Source organism: Osmerus mordax, chromosome 6, assembly GCF_038355195.1.
Source record: "Osmerus mordax isolate fOsmMor3 chromosome 6, fOsmMor3.pri, whole genome shotgun sequence".
Classification (NCBI taxonomy): Eukaryota; Metazoa; Chordata; class Actinopteri; order Osmeriformes; family Osmeridae; genus Osmerus; species Osmerus mordax.
In genome coordinates, this window is record NC_090055.1 from 9,554,419 (window position 1) to 9,578,249 (window position 23,831).

A 23,831-nucleotide genomic window follows, 5' to 3' on the forward strand; every position below is an offset into this window, starting at 1 on the left:
AGTTTTTTTTAAACTTTTTAATATAACTGAATTTGAATGGTCACATGGGAAGGTTACGCATCAGTCAAAACCCTGGATCAAACCTGTGAGAGAAATAATTCAATAAATCATGAATGGATCATGACCAGTAACATTTTTTATACAGATTACTTTGGGAACAATCAAATTATCAGAATAATATACATTAAAGCATTACAAAGAAACAGCTGTAAGATATTTTGTAACATTGAAATAATGCTGCAAAATAATTTTAATAAGATGCACAAAAATGTGTGATTATATGCAAGTGTTATTTAAACTTACTGTGAGTATTAGTAATCAAACTGATTAACACGACAGGATATCAATAACTGCATATACATTGATACTGAATTCTAAATTCACCATGCCCTTATCATGTCAAAAACCCATATTTCAATCAGCAACCACAAACCTGCAAATAATTCTACTGTTGTATGGTCTCAATCAAAAAAGATACAGTGATTAGCTACTCAGACTCATAATTTGGTACCCACTCAACCATACATCATTCTCATACTCACAAAATGTTTCTATTATCTGTGCACTAGCTGGTAGTTAGTTTAGGATTGGCGTTGACAAAAGAAAATAACAAAGAAGTCAATATTGTTTCCCTACTTCTACTTAAAGGCATATATTAATATAAGCAAACAATAATGAATGTATGAACAAAAATACAATTGAAGAAAAGTTACAGTGTAAATTAATATGATTTTACAGTGCTCTCTGGTTGGGGGAAAGACCAATAATAACATAAGGGGCTCCAACAAGATCTTAGCAAATGGACCCTACAATATGCATAGGCACATATCAAAGCTAACTCTAGTAGTTGAGCCTGAGAGCTTGTCGCTGGTGTGTCAAGACTGCAGTGGATATCTTAGTCCTCTGCATTCTCCTCTACATGAGTAATGACCTCTGGACTGAGGTACTCGAAGGCCTTCTGGCCCTGGGACACAAGCTGCATGATGGGACCCAGGAGGAGCTCGCTGGCGGAAGAGCGCCGGCGGATGGTGTCGCTGAAGGAGGGGGCCGGGGGGGTCTGGGGGACCAGGGTCTCCAGCTCTATGGGTGGCTCCTTACTGTTGGTGGGGCTGGCCGGGACATGGTCGGGGGCTGGGGGGTTGGTGGTGCCGCTGGCTGAACCGCGGCGAGGACGGGCGTACAGGCTCTTGCGGCGTGGCGGGCGTCCATCCATGGCTTTGATGAAGAGGCTGTTGGCGGAGCTGCGGCGGGATGTGCTGGCAGAGATGAAGTCCTCCCGATTGAGGAAGTCTTCCACTTCCTGGTCGCTAGGCTGCTCAATCTGAGACAGAAAGACAGAGACAGAGAGAAAGAGACAGAGAAAGAAAGAGAGAGAGAGAGAGAGAGAGAGAGAGAGAGAGAGAGAGAGAGAGAGAGAGAGAGAGAGAGAGAGAGAGAGAGAGAGAGAGAGAGAGAAGGTCTATCCCGCATCTCCAGGAGTACTTGTACAGTATGTCCAGTCTGGTTTATCCTCATGCCCTAATTACCATGTTGTAGAGAGGGGTGGTGTTGACCAGCAGTTGCAATGCGATCATGCCGAGTTCCTGCAACTCCCCAAGCAACAGTTGAACCTGAACAGGTAACTCCCTGACCTGCCGGATCGGGCCCAGCTCGACCAGAACCTGAGCCTGTCTCCTGATCTGGCCCAGGGCCAGGTCTCTCAGGGCCTCCACGCGGAACACCAGGGCCACATACAGGATCTGAAGGCGCTGCAGAACCTGACCCATCATGGCCAGAACCCTGCTCAGGCCCACCTAGGGAGGCCCGTGGAGAAGGATGAGGACATATGGTGAGGAAGTGGATGTGTGATCTTGGTGAAGCTAAGATTTGAACACAATAATGAGAACCTGGAGCGAGTTTAGGACTTTTTCACTTCTCATCTCGAAAGTGGTCATTCTTGTGACCTTCATAATAACCCCTGCCAAGGAGTGATACTCAGATGAACACTGTGGGTTTTCTTTAGGCCTTTAGAATGACACACAAACTGGAATAAACTGATAGATTCAAAAGCATTAGTGAACTCACGAGGCAATTTATAAAACAAACATGAGAAACTGAAAAAGCCTAATTGTTCATGACGTGCTTGCATTATTCAAGTCTAATTAAGACAACAAAGGCAGCGAGCAGCAAGTCGCTGTTCATTACTTGGCTGCCCCAAACAATGCCAAATCCACCATTCCTTCCTCTCTTCCTCTTTCCCTATCTCTCTTCTTGCCCCCTTGTTTCCCCTCGTGTTGATGTAGGCTTTGCCAGGTGACTCCACTGTCCCCGGGCCACTGCCAATCACAGGAGTGCATTGTATTTCACACTGTGAAAGTAGGACTTGGCGTTTGGCCATCACGGCTGAACCCCAGATTAGATGGGGCCGAAACTAAGTACACTAACGAGGTCTCACAGCCTTTGAGAAACAAGTCAGAAACCCCATAGAAAACCATATATCCGCAGCTATTGCCAAAACGAGGAAATTTGACCTGGAACAGACCTGAAAGTGACCATTGTCGGAAATTGCTTATGCCGGTGATATTTGATTACAGGGCATAGTGGGGTTAAAACTTCATTCGAAAGAAATATAGGACACAATGTTAACCTGGGGCCTGTAACGACAGATTAGAATGGCCCTTGAACTGAATTGAATAGAAAACTGAGACCCTGAAGATAGTTTTCTATTTAAATTAATCTTTTTTTCTTACATACAATGGAAAAGCAGTGTGCATTACACTTTTGATACATTAGCGTAGTGAAATAGGTGAGTAAGATACTCCACATGTTTTTGAAACACACAAGGCAGTCCAATAGCTGGAAGCTATCTGTGTTTTCACGTGGACTTGGAAGCAGATCAAGATCCAATCATTACCTTCTCAGCCACATGAGTTTGGGAGGACAGCAGTTATTGTGAGAACAAGACCCGAGATAGGGAGGCACGTTTTTGCGCCATGTCCATGAGGTCTGTCCGGCCCAGACTACAGATTGGGGTGACTGAGATATTTGGGTCAGCCAAATGACCGCTACCCTGTTCCACACCAACCTCCTACTGCTGAAAAACAAACCAGTGTCTCTGGTGAATGGACACTAGACCAACGTCCAGGGCCAATTTGGCCCAGCTTGGGGACAAACCCGAGGCAAACGTGACAGGCTGGAGGGTCACTGGCAAGTTGTATCAATGAGGAATTTCGAGATCAGCGCAAACACATGTTTTAGTGGATCCGCACACATACACGCACAGTATACTGTACAAACAAGACACATTTCTGCCCAATACTCGATCATTCACACACAAACACACTCCCTTACATTTTTAATCCACACAATATAAACCAGAAGAATTCGATTAACCATTGTTTACTTTTATCTGATAAGAATTGTCAGACGTGGCATCAAATATTTCTTCTGCTCTGGTGTATGCGTTCATATTTAACATACTAAAAAACCCTTTCTAGTTGCAGTGACAATTACAAACATTTTTCACCTTGTCAGAACAGATGGGAAAAAAATTCTTCACATCTTAGTCCAATTCAATCCATTCTTATCTGTGTGAAAAAGGCTGTCCTTGCCGCTCTGATGTGACCATAGCAACCTCTGAAACATCAACGCTTGCACTGGTCTGTGTATGTTTACAGGCAGAGTCTTATCTGTCCATCTCTGTCCTCTTTTCTCCACCCTTATCTGTGTCTGGCTTTCTGTGTATTTCTGTCTAACTGTGTGTACGTGTGTGTGGCAGTCTCTAAACCTCACGTAGGCCATGTCCCACAGGGACATCTGTGCTTGTTTTGGCCTTTCATGTTTCCCTTTTTGATGGCAATGGAACCATTGTCACTGTGATGCCTCTCATCCAGATTCATGCCCACTGATGTCATTTGGGGGGATAAAATTGGATGTCATTTTTCCAACATGTTCCCTGTCTGCTTGTCTGCTCTCAGGGGCTTATCAAATATATTAGAAAGCAGAAAGCTGAGCCTCTTCTGGAAAAGAACTCTATCATACCATACCTGAATCTAACTAGTTCATATCTAATTTCATTTGGTACCCTCATTTTAAATGAGATAACTAATTTATTTAAGAAACTGATTCACATTGGTTAAATGAGGTTCTTAGACAGTGTTAAATTAGTTCCTCAGACAGTGTTACTTGGCATATTGAAAAATGCATACTCAACGTAGCCAATCCTGTCTTGACCAACGTGGACAGGAAATGAGGGGAATGTGCCCAGACGGCCCACACAGAGTGCCCCGGCCATGTCGCTGGGCACGTAGCACAGCCATATTATCTCCCCGATTCGATTTAGAAGGACTTAAACATGGAGGAATGTTTGTAGTCGGCATACAGCCCCCCTGAGAGCCAGGTTCCAGCCAGGCTGGACCATTAGAGTTTTTGTTTGTTTAATAGTTTGTCTGACAAGTGGAGATTGGAATTACGTTGCCCTGTGCACGTACTTGCAATTAAAGTTTCATGACTATTGGTCGGCCATTTGGGTTTTGTCACAGAGGGAAGTTTAACATGGCTGTTTGGCTTTTCCAAGAATGACAAGAAGCTATATCGAGAAAGGATTTAGTCCTCCCTGGATTTTAGGATGATGTCGTTTCAATAAACATGATGGACTAAATTGTGTTGAGGCAAATAGTAAAAGGTTGTTGTTAAAAATGTTGAGCAAAGTGAACAGTGGGATTTCAGTGACTATTTGACATTTGAAGGCCTTAAAGATAAGAGGACAAGAGGCCGTTGATGACAATGAGCGATCGGCAAGATTTGATGACGGACATCATCATCGGTCTGGGTGAACGGAGGGACAGATGGATGTGTGAGGGAAGCGTGTAGGAAGTGAGATGTGCGAAAAAACATGGTGGGGGGAGGGGGGACGGGTAGCAGCAGCCGTGGGCGGGTTCGACGAATGAGAGTGCGTAAGACAGAGAAGGAGCCAGAAGAGTGACCTTCAGAGCGAGCCTCTAGGACTGGTAGGCAGCGAGATCATTTTGAATTCAAGTTCTCTCCAAGAGTTAGACGAGGTAGAAATAAGAACGTGAGGTTATTTGATGCAGAAGCCAAATTTTACGGATTAATTAAGCTTCAACATGAAGGTCACAAGAACTACATTTAGCATCTAAAGAAGGCAACTTTCATGGCGAATAAAACCTATTCTGATTCTGACTCTGAACACTATTTTAGTTTGAACCACTGTAAGGTTTTTTAGATGCACCCAAAATAACTCGAATTAGAACGCTCGCAAACCCCTTGTGAAAACAATCATTGTGGACCCATGGTCTCTCTCACCTTGTCTGCTGCGTTGCCCAGTGTTGTGACGACCTGGTCCAGTCTCTCTCTCAGCTTGGACAGACGGTGATAGAGCTGCAGACCCAGGCTGAGCAGGAGGCCACGGAAGCGGGTCAAAATGCCCACTTCTTCATTCTCATCCTCATCCTCATCGTCGTACTGCTGCATCATCAACTCCCACTCGCGCCCTGGGGGGGTTGGGGTGAGGGTGGAGGGTTTGGGGTGAGGGTGGGGTAGGGGGGAAGGTGGGGCGAGGACGGGCGAGGGGAGACGGTTGTAGGTGGGGGGAGGAGGGGTGAGGGTGGGGGGGGAGGATGGGTGAGGGTGGGGAGAGGAGGGGTGAGGGTGGGGAGAGGATGGGTGAGGGTGGGGGGAGGAGGGGTGAGGGTGGGGGGGGAGGATGGGTGAGGGTGGGGAGAGGAGGGGTGAGGGTGGGGGGGGAGGATGGGTGAGGGTGGGGGGAGGAGGGGTGAGGGTGGGGGGGGAGGATGGGTGAGGGTGGGGGGAGGAGGGGTGAGGGTGGGGAGAGGATGGGTGAGGGTGGGGGGAGGAGGGGTGAGGGTGGGGGGGAGGATGGGTGAGGGTGGGGAGAGGAGGGGTGAGGGTGGGGGAGGATGGGTGAGGGTGGGGAGAGGAGGGGTGAGGGTGGGGGGGGAGGATGGGTGAGGGGGGGGGAGGATGGGTGAGGGTGGGGGAGGATGGGTGAGGGTGGGGGGGAGGATGGGTGAGGGTGGGGGGAGGAGGGGTGAGGTAAGGGGTTGACAAGAGGCCCAGTGATGGAAGTGGTATTGTAAACTTTGCCAGACCTTGTCTAAGGTGGACCAGTGATGTACTTTCCCTAGCGAACCCTAATATTTGATCATTGTGGACTGAAAGGGTCAAGGTTTGGGCCTGTGGCCAGCCCTATTGGTTGATATTTAGATGAAAGAGCATATTATCTTTGCAGAAAATACCAATTTCTCATTGGCACATTTAAATGAGCTCTGCATTCAGCACAGATACGATGACAGCCACAAACTGACTTGTCTGATACATTCTGAAGACCAAACACAGCAGGGGTCCTTGAAACATCAACACAACACCTTAAGGGGGGCTGGTTTCATTCACCCAGATCACTCACTCCATCACCTCCCTCTCCGTTCTTTAACACACACACACACACACACACACACACAGGGGCGACGTCATGGCAGACACTCTCGGTCTCACACTTTCATCAGTAACAAACTGATTCACTGAAACAAAGACACCATCATGAAAGCGGCATTCTGAATTTATTGAGTTAATAGGTGTGTGGGGTCCAGTTGTATTCAGTGCATTCAAATGAGGAAGTGAGTCAAGGCGAGGGCGAGATCTGAGAGTAGACTGCCTTGTTACCACAACAACCCCTACGTCATTACCACAGCCTCCTAGTTGGACTGGTCACAACAAGTATTATGATGACAATTGGAATAACCAACAGCTCAATAATTAAGGTGTATGTACTTGTTTGTTAGGTATCTCAGTTTTCTCTGTCAAATATTCTTCTCTAAAAAAATAAAAAAATAAAAAAATACTTACCGAATGTACATGCAAGAGAGTAGTTCCCCTGTGTCAATATAACTATAGGTAATGTCATATATACGTAAGCATATATGACTGTACTATGCTGTACAATAATGAAATGCAATGATTTTTACAATATTCAACCAAACAGATATTTTTTTTTAAATATCATTCACCACCTCCTCACCAATCCACAACGGCAATGATTAACATAGAGCATGTGCACCACCTTGTGGTTGTATTTGGGAAATCCCAAAGAAGTGAAGGTGAAGGCAGACCTCCAGGAAATTCCACTCCCTTTAACACACACACACACACACACACACACACACACACACACACACACACACACACACACACACACACACTCCACTCTCACACTTAAAACCCTTATCAAATCCACAATCCATAGAGTGTCTTACAAGAACATCAACACATACACACCCGCACAAACACTCACCCACACACACGCACGCAGACTAACACACAGACACACACACAGACACACACAAATACAGACACACACATGCACACGCACGTACACACAAATACTGACTCCACTCTCCTCATCACACTTGAAACACACTTGACATTCATCAAATCCCACAGTCCATGGTGTGACGCACAAGAACACACGCACACACAGGCACACTTACTAAGCGTGAGTGGCAGGGGCATGTAGTGGGCCGTGACCTCTTCTAGGCGTGTGAGGACCTCATCCAAGCTGGCGTTGGCCGTGCGTCCCAGCTGACTGCCCTGCAGCGCTGCTACGCTGGCGGAGAGCACCACTGCAAGCTGCTGCACCATGTCAGTGGCCTGCAGCTGCATGTTGTCCAGGGTCAGGAAGAAGGCATCCTTCAGGTGGTCCACAACCTGAGCAGAGCGCAGGGATGGATGGAGGAGAAAGCGTGATAGATAAGGGCGGGGTCCTCAGAGGGTTTGAGAAAGTATAAATATCATGAAGAACACAGGACATTGCCTTTTGGGCAATGTATCATGATAAACTACTGTATTCTGTATATGACATGATATTCCTGATAGTGAGCTCCTTTTAGAGTGCTACACTGGGTTCATTTAATTCAAAAGACTTAAGGGCATGCTGCTGTGCTTGTAAATCAAGCTGCATCAAGTATTTGACGGGTCTGCTGATTACAATATCCGCTTCGACACATTCCGCACGCACACACACTCGGTGTCATTGGATCAGGCATACAGGGATTACATGCCTACCTCCTCAGACGACTGGTGTAGTACAGGAAAATTCTTCTCCAACTGGTCCAAGCCCACACAAGCATACTCGTTGACAACTTCAACTGAAAGGAGGGTTGGAGGAAATGGATTTCAAAGATGACTCTCAATTTACAGTCCTTCTCAGTTGGTGTCAGAAACAAGTTTACTGTTCCAATGTGCAGACCTGAGACAAATTTGGAGCCTACACCACCCGAACTACCACTGATAATGATCCTGTCTTCTTGGATCCGTAAAATCTTGTTGATATTAGTGTTTTCCATTCAAATGTAATAGCCAATACACTACTATTCCGGATTGATCATGGTGTTTATGTGCATCGGAGAGATTTGGGTTTCAAGTGTGGCTGAGTGGAGCCATGCATCTAGAAATCACTAGAACAGACTTACTCTGGGGCTCCAGGCTCTCCAAGAGTGGCGTGGCTCGCTGCAAGGCAGCCTGGGACATGTTCCGGACCCCCAGCTCTGCCACAACCCCCACCAGGTGAATGAACGGGTAGCGTCCCTTCACGTCCTTGTACGCTGAGGCGACCGACTGCGCCACCGAGCGGACGAGAGGCAGGTGGACCACGCGCTGCACAACATTCGCCTGGAACGAGAGTCAGGTGGCTGAGCGGTTAGGGAATCGGGCTGGTAATCTGAAGGTCGCCAGTTCGATTCCCGGCCGTGCAAAACTACGTTGTGTCCTTGGGCAAGGCAATTCACCCTACTTGCCTCGGGTGAATGTCCCTGTACTTACTGTAAGTCGCTCTGGATAAGAGCATCTGATAAATGACTAAATGTAAATGGAATGAGAGAGGTTCGGAGAACAACCGAGAGACTTGTACGTCGAGGGAGGAATTATATAGAACGAGATCAAGGGAAAGGACGGCCCGTTTATAAACTCCCATTTAACATAATTATACTCTTTTGGGTGAACTCTCACTCTTGTGAATATTCTGTGGTTGTCAAATGTTACATGTTTTACATATTCTGTTTGTTTGATCTGTAAAGCACTTTGGGACAACTTCTGTTGTTGTTAAATGTGCTCTATAAATAAAGGTTGACTTGACATGCAATGAGTGACCTAGTGTTTTGGTTCCATCTGTAAGGTCTTATATTGGGATTGTTTGTGGAACTGTTCCATGTGGCATTCCAGGATAAGCACTTTCCAAACCTGCTGTGAGTTAACCAATAAAATGGCCTGTTAACCGGGTTTAACGCGTCCTCACATAAGGAAGCTGATCTTTGAAATCTTCACATAAATAAACTCACCTCGTTGTTCCAACTGTTTTCGTTCCACTTTTCCATTTTGGCAAATCTGTGAAAATGATAGTTATGAAGACTTCCTGGAAACAGTCATGGTAAGTTTGAATTGTGCCAGAGCACACAGAGCCTTAAGGAAACACTGCGACTGTTATCAGAAAGTATCTCCATCCAAGAGTTCTTTCAACATGAGGAGATCAGCTGTGCAGGCTGTAACAATGACATCTTCTGTTCAAACTCTCTGGCATGGAAAACTCATTATCCCATCAGTATGTTTGTGCCCATGAGTGTTGAGGATGGGATGGAGACTATTGATGACCTTTACATAACCTAAAGGGTTCTTATTTATCCTTACAAACTATAAGGACACTTTGGAATAATATGTGTACAGTTTGTCTGACATGTCTGGCTCATGTTCATGAAACATCAGAAATTGTCATTGGTATATTTATTTATGGTCATATCATTATTTGTGCCTTTTTTCTGTAAATGATTCTGACGTGGTTGACGGATATTGACAAACATTAAAAAGATATGTAAATGTATTTGGTGCCATATTGTCATATGCAGCAAAATGATCAAGACATGACAAATAATACAAATCACATACATTTCAAAACAACAGGCCCAATGAGAGTCTATAATAATATATATTTTTCTAAGGCTATACATAATTTTAAATGTTTCATTCTTACCTTTAAAAATGAAACCAGTCAAATTGAGTGTTCAATCTCCTTTTGAAATGATGCTGTGTTGCTTGGAGTGCTAGGAATCAAACAATCTTTGCCCGAGCATCCAGAAAACTTTGAGTGCAAATGAAGTAAGTCCCTTAGCAGTGCTCCTGGAAACTCTGCGAGATGACTAAAGCAGCGCTAATGCACATGTGATTCAAAAATCGTAAACCTTTCACGCATTTTTTCAACCACTCAACGAAAAGGACTCAAATGTGCTGTTTACGTCAAAACAGTCTGTGAAATTATTGATTACAGACAAATAAATGGTTTTATTTAGACGTCAACCCTGGAAACCTTGTGGTTCAGTAGTTATAACACCACATGCTCACAGAAGTGTGATTGTCTGTCATTTGCTGTGACTCTACCAAGTTTTAGGCTACCTCACTGTTACAAATCTTCTAGATTCTTCTTGTGCTTGTTTATCTAATAATCTAGACCTTTTGGGATGCATGGTGCCATCTACTGCAAACTATCCAACTTAATTTTGAAATATAATGTCATTTTGTTTATATATTAAGATACTTTGTAAAAAAAATAATATATTAGGTGAGTCAGGTGGCTGAGCGGTTAGTAAATCAGGCTAGTAATCACAAGGTTGCCGGTTCGATTCCTGAATAATGTTGTGTCCTTGGGCAAGGCACTTCACCCTACTGGGGAATGTCCCTGTACTTACTGTAAGTTGCTCTGGATAAGAGCGTCTGCTAAATGACTAAATGTAAATATATTGTCTCATCTGTCCAGTCTTATTTTTTCTCTCGAGCTGTGAGGTCACCTACTAACCTTACTTTACTTTCACATTTTCACCAGTTAAAATGTACTTTTATTCTATTATTTTCCAATGACTGAATGACCCGAGAAGTTTTAGGAAAACATATCACTTTCCAATTAAGTAATAGGCTTGAATGGAATTTCCATTTTCAGACAAAGGCTACAGTGTCATGTAGATACTTAAAAATGTTTTATCGTAGCCTACTTTGGTTACTGGAAAAGTGATCAGCTGACTAGAAGACACAAAACACCTTATTTGTCGGAATTGTCACAGAAGCATGAATCCCAGGCCGATGTAGGTCTAATTCTTCTCAAGGTCAAGTAGTTTGAAATGTAGTACCTTTTCAACTGTAAACTTTTCTCAAAATTTCTAGTTTTGAAAGGTATGCATAAAACCTGATGTTCAATAGTAAAACATGCACATTTATTCACTCAATTTAGGATGGCAAGAGGCAGGCTTGGGGCACAGGTCATCCATGCGTCACACAGACGCTCCAGTATCATGGCCTGTAAAATCAATGGGTTGGAGACATGAATGAACAACTGAGCGTAGAGTGGAAATTCCCAAAATGTGAAGGTGGACATTTCAATTGATTTAATACATTTGATATAGCCTACTTGTGAACTGAGGTCATTAGAAAGAATCTTCCAGAATGTTGTGCTTAGTTATTAGCTTAGTCTTTGCAAACTAATGAATTCATCAGTATTTTGTCAAAAAGTTCTTGTCATCCATTTGGCTACCAACTATGACATTACATCCATCCTAGTCTGTGTGTCTTGGGATGTATAGCCTACAGGGCCTAATTTGAAAAGATTCTTCTGTCTCAAGGATACTAGCTGGTACATTGTTTTGTCTCGGCATCAGTTCCTACTCGTCTGGCCTGAATCTCACTTCAGATGTTATTGAGGAGTGCCTGTGTGTGAAAGAAACAGAGTAGGCTGCATGTTTGCATGCTATTCAACTTCCAAGAAAACAGTAAAACATTGGTGTCTATCTTTTTATTTCACGTTCAATGAGTGTTAACAAAACCAACACACAAGTTAGCATCTGTGTACTATACTCAGAATATAAGTCATGACAGTTTTAACAGCAGTTTGAGTTATTGACATTGTTTCATTACATAGTAGACCTTCATACTTGGAAAGAAGATGCTGTAAAAGAAAATGCTCAAACAACAGTCACGTTTTTTGTCTGCTTCAAGATGTTTGTCTTACTCTGCGTTTAAAATATGTTAGGCCCTATGCTAAACAGATGATTGATCACAATGTTGATTAAGCTGAGAAAAAGGAGTGGATTCAAAAAGCTGGTGGCGGCGGCAAAAAAATGGACAACTGTCAAACAGGATAGCCTTTATAGAATCCAACAGGACGGCCTTCTGCCTTTCCTTTGCCTCATGAAGGAGTATGCGCTCATGTCTAGAATGGGCTTTGTAGGATGATCACTTCATTCCGTCCAGTTTCTGACAGCCAATCTTTCACACTGCACTGCAGTAAATGCTACAGCCTCGAACAGCTCTCTCTAGCTCCGGCGGCCATAATGACATTTATGGCACACCAGTTAAGAAGTCGAAGCGCAAAGTCAATTAGACTGTGTTGTACTTGTCTGGGCAATTTTAGTCATCTGACATTTTTTTCTCAGGGAGTTCAAATAGGTTGATGAAAGGAAACAAGGATAAACAACCACAAGAAAGGGAGAGGAGGGTGGGTGAAATATCGAGAGTTCACATGGAAAGAAAAGAGCCGTTCCGGAAAGTTCCATTGGGCGTTTGCTTGGGCTAGAGAGCTATCCATCGGATTCTCCATCAGCTTAGCAAAGCTACGCAGGTAGGCAGTGTTTGCCCACCTGTGACTTCCCCTTCTGCTTCTGAGCATGGCCAAGCAGTCCCCCACTGTCCATAACCTGTCCCTATCCCTGCTACAGCACGTAACACTCACTATTCTAAGCACTGGCCTTTGACTCCACATTATCGTATTGTGCATCACTTAACAGCATGCTGTACCTAATCTGTCTGATTTGAGTTCCCTTTCTGCCTTCTATCTTTTTATTGACATCCACTATGGGTTGACACTGAATTCATAACAATTGGCAAAAATAACTGTGACCTGTTGCGCAACAGAACTTCTGAGCACCATTCAGTGAGGGTTTTCAGCAGGTAATGTTAAGTCTTGCTCAGCGAAATGCCTTTTGCATGTCCTATGTACAGTAGCCTATATTATTAGAATGAACCGAAGTAGCAATAGCGATTAACACTCAAGTTAAGTGGTTTCAGAATAACAGATTGCAACATTGATCGTGCCAATATAGTACCATCTTCTAATCCATTTTTCTTTTCAACAGTTTACTTCTGCATGTCAGAGTAGAGAACATTGAAATACATCAATTTTCTTTACAAGAATCAGATATGTACATTATTTGGTAAAGAGAGAGCGAGAGAGAAAACGTTTACCTCCAATATTATAGTTACGTTATACTAATGGTATATTACAGTTTGTGCCTTGTCATCATAATCCAAAACATATGACATAGAATAAGAAATGCATGTCAGCAAAGGCTACAATTGAGTACAGTAACTTTAGACAACCTCTCACAATTGTTCATGTCGAAACAATATTTTACAATAATATCAGTGACTTTCCTGAAATATTTCCTGCCACTACAAGCTGCTAATTAGCATTCAGGAATTTTAAGAAATCTGTTGCTGTGGGATACCGTAGTTATTTGCCGCTGCCACTTTAAACAGTTAAATGCACTTAGATATCAATGTCTTTGAATGGGCAAGGTGTCATATTTCATGTCATTGTATGTGCACCTTTCATGGTTTAACTCTTCATGTAGTTGATGTTGTGAGTTACAGTATAATTTCAATCCAAACACTATTTCACTTTGCATAACCATTCTTAGCAGTGAAACCACATTTATCTTTTTTTCAAGCAGCCCAATGGATTTAAAAGATTCACATGTAAGGTGGAGAGCATGCCAGATACTGTATGTAAATGTCATCAATTGTAGTACAGTTGCAATTCTTCTCGAAAACATTATGACATGGTTTTGAGTTACTTCAAATGACTCACTGGCGAGGAATTTCAATATGTCCCTTTTGGTCCTTAATGAAAGAGGGAAAGCAATAGGGAACCGTTGAAAACATCTTCCTTTTCAAAGGAAGAAGTGAGGATTTCTAAGGATGAATGCCAGCAATTTACCTCTAGATCCTTGAGTTGATTTGGTGATATTAGTTTCTTTTTTCAGACACACATGCGCTTGACAACAATTGCAGCGGGAGGATGGAAAATGTTTTTTTTATTCTGCGTAGGTTGCATCCTCCTCCCCCCCATGACAATTTCGAATTCATAACAGTCTTGAGTGTGTAATTATGATCCTATTTTGGTCTATAACCATTTTTTTCTTCTTCTAATTACGTTCATTAGCTTTGTAAGTTTGTGCATCTTTCAGCTGTCATTTTTGCCGTGTGTATGTATATTTGTGTGTATGTGTGTTTGCGTGTGAGCGTAAATCAATTCATTTGTAACTTTGACTCAATTCTATTATTGACCTCACTCGTTGTTACCACTGGAAAGTCCACTGTACAAGTCCCACTAGGAATGTTTTTCAACTTGTTGCCGTGTGTTTTTACAGAGGAGAACGTGTAGCAGGAGGAGAAGCTCTCAGCGCTCTCTCAGCCAGATGTCCCTGTTGCCACCGCCCCACGTGTGCACGAGTAACACCGCTGGTCTACAGGTGCGTGTGGAGAGTGTGAACATGGGGGGGGGGGGGGGGGGGGGAGGGAGGGGGGTGGGAACACTAGTATTCACTGAGGTTGTGCCACTTGGAGATCTGCCGGCGAGGGTTTTCGCAGACCTCTCGCCAGTGGGTGGCTCCGGAGACACAAGGGCTGTGCAGGCCCAGGGGCAGGTGGCCCAGCACCTCGTTCTTGGTGGTGCGGTCAAAGTCGACCACCACGAACTCCACGGAGATCTCGGGCAGGAGCTCGGGCGGGACGTCGTAGATGAAGGACTCGTTGAAGACGGGGTTGAGGGTGCACTTCTTCACGTGCGTCTTCTTCTTGGCGATGCGCTTGCGGCCGTAGAACACGTTGACTTTCACGTAGGGGTCTGAGAGAGACAGGACAAGGTCAAGGTCAGACGAGGACACGTCTGAAATTTTTTTAATTGGGACCCACGATCTTAGCTGAACCAAGACGTATTGCGTTACAATTCAATGCGACTGCCGTCCGAATACAAGTGTCGCAGGATACACATGCAAGAACCTAACAAGATAGGGGATCACTCACTTCCAGAGAGACCGGTGATGTCCATCTTGGGCAGGTGTCTGGCCTTCAGGACCACCACGCTGAGGCGGTGAGAGACCGGCTGGTAGGACAGAGAGACCAGCAGCTCCCCACGGCTCTCACACTGCAGAGAAACACAGTTCACGTACTGTATATGAGTCACATGATACAAGCAGATATTGAGTTTGTCGGTTGACTCAGGAAAGTGTGGCCATTTTTGTTTCATATTATCATGAGTCAGGTGGCTGAGCGGTTAGGGAAGCGGGATAGTAATCTGAAGGTTGCCAGTTCGATTCTCGTCCGTGCCACATGACGTTGTGTCCTCGGGCAAGGCACTTCACCCTACTTGCCTCGGGGGAATGTCCCTGTACTTACTGTAAGTAGCTCTGGATAAGAGCGTCTGCTAAATGTAACATGTAACATGATCGAGGACTCCACCAAATTGTTTCTTTTTGCACGGGTTGTTATTCCCAACAAAACGTCCACAACAGGTAGAAGCTCATTCACACAAATTGTAAGGTCACGTTTGAGAACCGCACGATGCAACAAGGACCAATGTCACTGATACTCGAGTGCTTGTCACGTGGAACCACATCCTCGTAATAAGAGTGAGCGGTTATGCCATACGTACGCTTTTGATCATGGTTCAGGTGACACACACACACGTTGTCGTGATGATAAACGAGGTCACCGATAATAAAACACGCAGATACGCACACAGTTGGGAGGAAGGGAGTGGTCACAGCTGCATACACACACACGCACACACACACAACGATAAACACGTGCATCGCCATGATGATAAAGCGGGCGGTGATAATAGCGTCTCTGTGAGAGATTGGCTGGTTGGCCTTGCCTTTCTGATGGATGGCTGGCTGCGGCCTGAGATAACATGGAGGATTTATGTCTGTCTCCTCGGCCTGGCTGCAGTTAAGACTTTCATGAGGCCTGAATCAATACAGAGGCAGTGACCTTCCCGCCAGGCCTCTCCCAGTGTGCTGCACTGCGTCCAGGTGTGTGTGTGTGTGTGTGTGCGCGTGTACATGTGTGTTTATGCACACGTATTCGAGTAGAGCTTGTATACTTCTTATGTAGATGCGTCTATTCCTGCATCCATTGTGTGTGCGGTGTTAGTCACGCAAATTCACATGACTCTCCCCCTGCCTTTAAATAACCTCCCTTTTGCCTGTCATGACCTTAAAAAACGCTTGGCCTTCGTGCAGGATGTTACCCAGTATGGCCTGACAGTTGCGAGTGATGTCCTCGCAACTGTACAGTACAAACATCACTGTATGATGGTAGTAGATAAGCAGACCTGCCACTGTAGCTCCAGGAGACCTGTGTCAGCGTTTCCCTACTGTCTCTGAACAGCACATCACCGGATCTCCCCCGAACAAATACACAATCGAATTACTCATTTTGGCCCTTTCTGACACTTTCCACTTCCCAGTTGGTCTGGAGTAGATGCTGCACGAAAGGGTCAGAATGTGGATTCTTCCACAATGTGCACAGAATATAATTTTGGTTGAATAAGGTGGCTAGAAAGTACCTTCCATTCCTTCGATACTTTTACTTTTACCTTCTAACCTTCTAATACTCTTCCTGGAAAGTACTAAACGTCCTGGTGTTTGGGTGGTTAGAACGCCCCTCCCCTGTTCCCTCTCTCACCTGCACATTCCTCTTGCTGATCTTCTGGGTGATGTGCACCCGGCCCGTGCTGGGGTCCAAGCCCGCCATGGGCACCACCGCCTCCCCGATGACGTCATCGCGGGCAAAGCGGTCGAAGCTGAGCACCAGGAAGTGGAGTGTGAGCTCAGGCAGGGCGCTGTAAGCCACGCCGTAGAAGGTGAAGGTCTCGTCGAACACAGGCTCCAGGGTCTTCCTCAGCACCCTGGTCTTGACGCGGTGCTTCTTCTCCGGCATGATGGTCATCTTCACGTACGGGTCGGAGCTGCCCGCCTGCTCGTCCACGGCGGGGAGGCCCTGCGCGCCCACGATGGTCACCACTAGGGCCTTCTTGGGGAAGTTGTAGTCCACGGCTAGACTGAGCGTGCCCAGGTTGACCTCGGGCTCGGGTTCGGCGGCGGCGGGGGGGGGTGAACGGCGACACGGTCTTGCTGCTGTTCTCGCTGCTGCTGGCCGAGCTGCTCTCCAGGCAGCAGTAGTCGGCGCGGACGGGCAGAGCTCGCTCCACCTGGGGCTGACCAGCAGGGGGCACCAGGTGGCTCATCTGGAGCTGCGGCGGGGCGTCCAGGACGTTGTTCTCAGCGTCCACCAGGACCATCCCGCGGCCGCCGGCGCCCCTCTCCCGGTCGCGATCCCCTTGCCACCCGGCCCGCCGCGCCACCCGGACTATCCTCTTGCTGCTGCTGAGGGATTCCGGGTAGATGCTGATGCCCTTGAGCATGTGGATGAACTTGTAGGGGGGGTCCTCGGCCGAGTCGCAGTAGCGGTCGCCGTGGAGCTTGTAGCGGCCCGACGCCCGGAGATAGCGGCGCTGGCAGAAGGTCCACAAGAGGACCAGCATCACCACAGCGATGACCAGGACCCCGGCTCCGATGAAGCCGGCCAGCACCGGCGACATGTCTGGGAATGGAGAGAGAGGACCGAAAAGGAGGAGAGACAGAGAGAGAGAGAGAGAGAGAGAGAGAGAGAGAGAGAGAGAGAGAGAGAGAGAGAGAGAGAGAGAGAGAGAGAGAGAGAGAGAGAGAGAGAGAGAGAGAGAGAGAGAGAGAGAGAGAGAGAGAGAGAGAGAGAGAGAGAGAGAGAGAGAGAGAGAGAGAGAGAGAGATTAACGTTGGTACACCATCTACAGCACAAAGGAATCCAGCAAAACATGAGCCAACCATCTGACACTGTGTGGTTGATGACTTCACAAAATAACCAATGACACGTCCAAATACCATCACCAATAGCATATTCAAAATACCATCACCAATTACGACTTGGGACATGAGAGAAGAGAATGTACTGTTTGCAGGGAGCAGTGACACACTTAGTGTGACCCACAACGCACTGATGTCATTTTGTCCCCCTCGAGTGTTCATTAGGCGTATTTCAGGCTCATTAAGCGTGACTCCACAGTGACTCATCATTGTGACTGCAGCTTGACGCAACAGCAGCCGGCACAGCATCACGCTGAGCGCCAGGCGCGAGCCTGGAAGACGACAGCCGTGCACCGCCACTCCACGCCTCCTGAGTGGCGTGCAGATGGCACGCAATTCAAGACGGTGTTTTCGGAAATTGTGAAACTGCTAGTGGTTGTTGTGTCTGAATATGGCTGCCTCAGCCCACGGTGGCAATGATAGGATTACAGCTTTTTAACCCTCCATTTTGTCTAGTTTATTGTAACAGACAAGGAACGATAAACTGGTTCTGAACCACTTTCCTGAGCTAATGGAATGGAGTCTGAGTCTCTGGTTATTTCTTGACTGATGAGGCAGTTAAAGGAGGAAAGAGTATCTGTCTGGAAAGCCAATATGGCCGTGTGGGTCTTTCTCTGAGGGTAATAAGGAGGTGAGCACACAGCTGGGCAGCATACCAATCAGAGTGAGACCGAGCCTCCCACACACACACAGACCTGGACGCACACACACACACACACACAGACCTGGAAGCGCTCACACACACACACAGACCTACATACGCTCAAAGTCACAGACCCACAAACACAAACACAGACATATGGGGGACACACACACGCATCAGTGCACATGCACACACTCAATCTACCCCCCCCCCCCCCCACACACACACACACACACACACCAGACTCGTTGCTCAGTGAGACACGCCCTGGTCTAGTGTAATGGCTTACCTTATAGCCTCCACTGTCTGATAGACTAAACACACCCGCGCATTTTCGTGGATCAATAATGGGAAGTAATGACGCTTCAGTCGATACACCCGGGCGTCTTCAGTGGTCATAATGCATTTTTGTGTACCTAAGTGCCTGTGCAGTTCAACCACCAGCACATGTGTGAGGTGCTCTTCACCCGAGGGGGGTTGGTTTGACTGTGCTCATCCCAGCTGTAATGGGACCCGGCGGACCAGTCTCAGGAAGACTGCGCCAGGCCTGGGGGAGGGGTTGGAGGAAGAGGGAGCAGAGGAAGAGAGTGGGAGAGAGAGAGAGAGAGAGAGAGAGAGAGAGAGAGAGAGAGAGAGAGAGAGAGAGAGAGAGAGAGAGAGAGAGAGAGAGAGAGAGAGAGAGAGGGGAGAAGAGCAATGGAGAGAAAGAGCGAGTGGGAGAGGGAAAAAGAGAAATAGAGAGGCAGAGTGAAAAAGAAAGAGAGCGAGGGAGTGAAAGAGCAGAGAGAAAGAGTGAAGGAGAGGTTCTTTTGTTTGGGCAAGCATGGATAAAGAGATGCATTGTTGCCATGCACAGCACCCGGGGGGCATTGCTGTGAAGGCCGTCTGAGCATGTCACTATCTGTGCCCATGCTGGCTGGCACACACACACAAATGCACCCATGGCTACAGTTGTGTATCCAACCACATACACAGCGGCCGGTGCCGACATAAAATACACAAGAGAGTGTGTGTAAAGACTACTTTACACACACACGATCTTTCTCTCTCCCGCCCTCTCTCTCTCAGCTCTTTAGCGGTCTGTCTTTTTTGTCTGCCGCTTTCCCCTCTCGCTCTTTCAACTGTCTGTCTTCAAACAAAGGATTGTGCCCTTCCTTCCTGTTATTGGCCACTAGCATTCTGGGTAGAAATACCAGAAGGATGATGTCAGACTTTTGAGGTAGCTAAAAAGCCAGCTGAGCCCGTTGCTTAGAAACACACCCTAGGGGCGAATGGCAGTACCCTGGTGTCTCCTATTCTCTCAATTTCCCATGAAATCAACATCGAACTTGGTTGAACTCAATATGTTCTCAAGGGGTAAAAGGGATAGTCCATCCTTTGAAGACAGTACATATTAAATTTAATATACATAGTTAAAAACATTTGAATCCAGACTTTCATTCAGAATATCTGTATCTGTGTTTTTATCTTGTTGAGTAAAAAAATTGTCATTAAAGACTTCAAATAAAGAGGAAATGATTTCAAATGGAGTATTTTGACAAACCAGCTAAGCCAGATGTATTCTGTAATGATACATTTCCTAATTTCCAAATTTATACCCACCCAAAGAACAGAACACAGGGGATTGAAATACAAAAAATACAGTGAAAATACAGTGATTTATCCCCCTCTGTTGCATACTAATTACGGATAAAGTTGTTTTAGATCCAACCTCACAGTCACATAGGCTAGGTAAAGGTGTACCAAAAGGATCTGTGCATCATAAATTCTCAAGGGTATTTTAGAGGCTGTAGAAGGCTTGACAAAATGCAGCTACAACAGATAGATGAGATAAGAATCTGTGAAAATGTACGATTTACATAAATATGCAAACCTACTGTACCGCAGCACAAAAACGTACAATATGCGCTGTCATGGATGACTTCAATCGAAATTGAAGCAAGCCCAATGGCAGAAGGCTCCTTGAAAATGTTGCTTTGAAGTCTCATTTGACAATGACTGCAGGGCAATCTTAGGTAAATCTGCAGAGAAAATTCTGGGTTTGTTTGTTCTTCCAGATTAGTCAGGCCCTTGTAATGTGAACTGCTGTGAGGGAGAATGGCTCCTGCCTTCTTAGAGTCTGATTATGTCATGCTGTCTAGGGAAGTGGTCTTACCCCCTGAGTCATTGTAAGGTGGGTATGGTCAGATAAAGACTGAAGTATATAGCTACGGAAAGAGGATGTAGTTATGTTAGTCCTGTGTGTTTGTGTGTGTGTGTGTGTGTGGGGGGGGGGGGGTTGGCTCCTCCAGTTAGGATTCATACATTGTGTTTTGAAAATGCACTGCAGGTCTGTAGACATTCAACCATGCAAGTAGAAGCTTCTGGAATCATCCAAACGGTTTCTTTGATGAGACTGATCAGCCATGGATTGGCTGATAGCCAAGCTCAGGGATTGCATTTAAAGGGTGAGTCCGCCCTTTTAATTAGATGTTGTCAGTCTTCCCCACTCATCTGATACCAAGATTAGCAATTCCTTCTAATGATAGACGAATCTACACAACAGATGGCTAAAGAAAAACAACAGCTCAATTGAAATCCACTTTGCCAGACAAAGTGGAGAAACCACCCCTTTAAATCTCAAAATGTTGTAGAATCGTTACGCTTGAGCTAAATCACTTCCCCATTCTGTACCTGTTTAAGAAATCGAGTAGGTTGAATACAGTTGCACTATATTTTCACTCAGTCATCACGACTTTGACTGTAGCTAGCCTATGTCTTCCTGACACTAGCCGGCACTGCATAAATCCCATTCACACTGCACCATGCCAGCCTGGGAACTAGAAAGGCTGGTAGGCTAGAATGGCATCCACACAGCAGGGTACCGAATGACTGAGAGACAGTCTGTCTGCGTTGGCAGTGGGGCTGCATCTTAATGCTGAGTGTAGGAGATGCTGCTGATTTGCACGACACAGATTCAGCGTGGACCAGATGTGACTTAATCGGTTGCTATAATCTTCAAGTTGCATGGGCGACTAAGAGGAGATATTGGGACAGTAAGCTGGGTTGGAAGTCCGCTTCGAGACTTTTAATAACTTGCATGTTTGGGCGAGCCACGCGATACGCTTAATTTGATTGAAGTACTAGAAGCTAACATGAAACCCAATTTAGATGCTGTTGTCATTGAAGCTGCTTCATAACTAAGTGATAAATAACTGGATTAATAGCTTGAGTAAATGTGGAATAATAGCAATATGAGGTCAACCTCAATTCACCCGAATATGAAAGGGAACATAAGGAACAATATGACTCAGTAGAGGGACATGTCACCACAGTTCACATAACTTCAGTGACAGAACCAACATTTTTGTTTGTACAGCCAAACTTAATTATGAAACTGCCTCTCTTGAGCCTGTTGTAAATTAGTGACCAGTCTCTTTCGGTAATGAGGTCTTTAGATAGTTCAAGGTCCAGATGCACTTGACATTTTAATCTGGAATCAAGCCTGCCAGGAAACATGTGCGTGCATATATTACCGACCTGCAACCTCTTCTGCATGATAAACCCAGGCTTGGTCACCTTAGGTCTTGCTCACAGCATGTGGGCACCGTGGACAGTAATGTTTTTTAAATGTAGGTGAGGTGGGGATGAATAAATAAACCCTGGTCTGGGAAGGTTTATCAATAGACCCCAGAATAGGAATCATTTGCCTGGGAGGTGATATCTAGTCTTGAAGAAACTCCTCTCCTTTAGGGTCCCTACATTAAAACGTGGGATTTACCATTGATATTTGACATAGGTTCTAATACTCTGATTGCAGTGTTACTATTAAGTGTCATATAGAACCCATTCAGGTCACACAGGTCAAAGGCGCCTGGGAAGACTTGTCTGGCATGCCACACCTCTTCTAATCAAATTGGATTGAATAAACTAGACGGACTAGGCTGGTCCAAACAACACTGATCAAGGGTTGCTTGTGTGACAAGGACCTAAGGTAGAGTCAGTTGTATAACCTGCCACCGTTCTATTCAATTGAACAACAAATGGCTTCGCTTCCGTTTGACTTGCTCTTAAGAGGATCCGCAGGTTACGTAAGTGGTTAACCAAGAGAAATGTTAGGAACTGTCAACTGTTTGGCAAACCTCCCATTTCCGGGGTGTTTGCTTTGACAAAAACAAAGAAACGAGTAGGAGCTGATCGGGAATAGACATCACGTCATACCGATCCACCCCGTCCCTCGTTCACGCACATTGAAGGCCATGGCAGAGAAGCTCAAAAACAGGCCGTTTTAGCCTTTTCTATCACTTGCTTTTAGATTTTTCTTTAAAGGTCTGTTGAAACAAATTTGTTTCACATTGGCCTAAACATGTGTAATTAAATGGAAAAATATTCAATTTAGATTTCATGTCAATAAGTAGGATATGCTGCATTTTCACAAAGCCTACGCCAAAGACGATATATTTACGTTAAATTAAACGAAGACAAAATTACCAATCAATGACAATATATTATTTTATAACATTGCAATAATCCTGACAAAAAACAAACATCTGTTTTGGAGCTCTAGAGCACCATAACATCTCCAACAAGACCTATACGCATCGAACTACACACATTCATCTTCAAAATCTTCACAAACATTAAATATAATCACACACAATAAAAACATGTTGTCAAATAAAACAGAATAAGGCCTTGTACTTACCATATGTGGGTCGTAATTCAGTAATCTCAGCCATTTTGAGAATCGGCGCAGGATGCGCCCCTGACAGCCCCGGATAAAAGGAACAGATTAACAAGAATACAAGGCTTCCAAGTGCCTATTTTATATCCATAGAGAACGAGCAACGATCAAATCGTCGACATTAACACAAATATTTCCATAAACAAGCTCCTATATGTTTTTAACCTAGGCCTGTCTTCACTTCACTATTCGTCGATCCCAGCCCGAAGCGCAATGATGCTCTATCTCGGATGTTGCGAGGGAGGCTGCGTGGTGTTGGAGACTGGTACTCACGATGACAGCGGAGGTTTTAGACCCGCCCTCTTGTTCGTAGGAATTTTACGTATTTAAATGTGTTGTTGGATAATGTCAATGAGTCTGTTCTCCTATGCACCTTTTTCCGTTTCTGACCATTTTTGAAGTGCGTTTTTATCCGTAAAAATGTTTTTCTGCGAGCTAGACACACTCCATA

General features: G+C 45.3%; 2 protein-coding genes across 2 annotated transcripts; both read right to left on the reverse strand.

Moving 5' to 3' along the window:
* Window positions 1-81: 81 nt before the first annotated feature.
* On the reverse strand, window positions 82-9,386 carry plin6 (perilipin 6). Its single transcript, XM_067238053.1, has 7 exons — window positions 9,351-9,386; window positions 8,487-8,685; window positions 8,080-8,162; window positions 7,506-7,722; window positions 5,305-5,492; window positions 1,527-1,793; window positions 82-1,321 (listed from the first exon to the last, which is right to left on the reverse strand). Exons 1-7 carry the CDS (start codon window positions 9,384-9,386, stop codon window positions 896-898), a joined length of 1,416 nt encoding a protein of 471 aa, XP_067094154.1. The 3' UTR covers window positions 82-895.
* A 4,327-nt stretch (window positions 9,387-13,713) lies between these two features.
* LOC136944922 (synaptotagmin-11-like) lies at window positions 13,714-23,596 on the reverse strand. Its single transcript, XM_067238870.1, is given in 5 exon segments — window positions 13,714-14,953; window positions 15,133-15,253; window positions 16,798-17,221; window positions 17,223-17,715; window positions 23,342-23,596. Coding segments are annotated over 5 exon segments (1,383 nt in total). The 5' UTR covers window positions 23,376-23,596; the 3' UTR covers window positions 13,714-14,642.
* Window positions 23,597-23,831: the final 235 nt, after the last annotated feature.

Coding starts and splice junctions, on each gene's coding strand:
- plin6 (XM_067238053.1), bottom strand. CDS start 9,386: ATGGAAAAGTGGAACGAAAACAGTTGGAACAACGAG. Junction 5,493..7,505: donor GCCCCTGCCACTCACGCTTA/GTAAGTGTGCCT, acceptor CAACCCCCCCAG/GGCGCGAGTGGGAGTTGATG. Junction 1,322..1,526: donor CCACCCCTCTCTACAACATG/GTAATTAGGGCA, acceptor TTTCTGTCTCAG/ATTGAGCAGCCTAGCGACCA.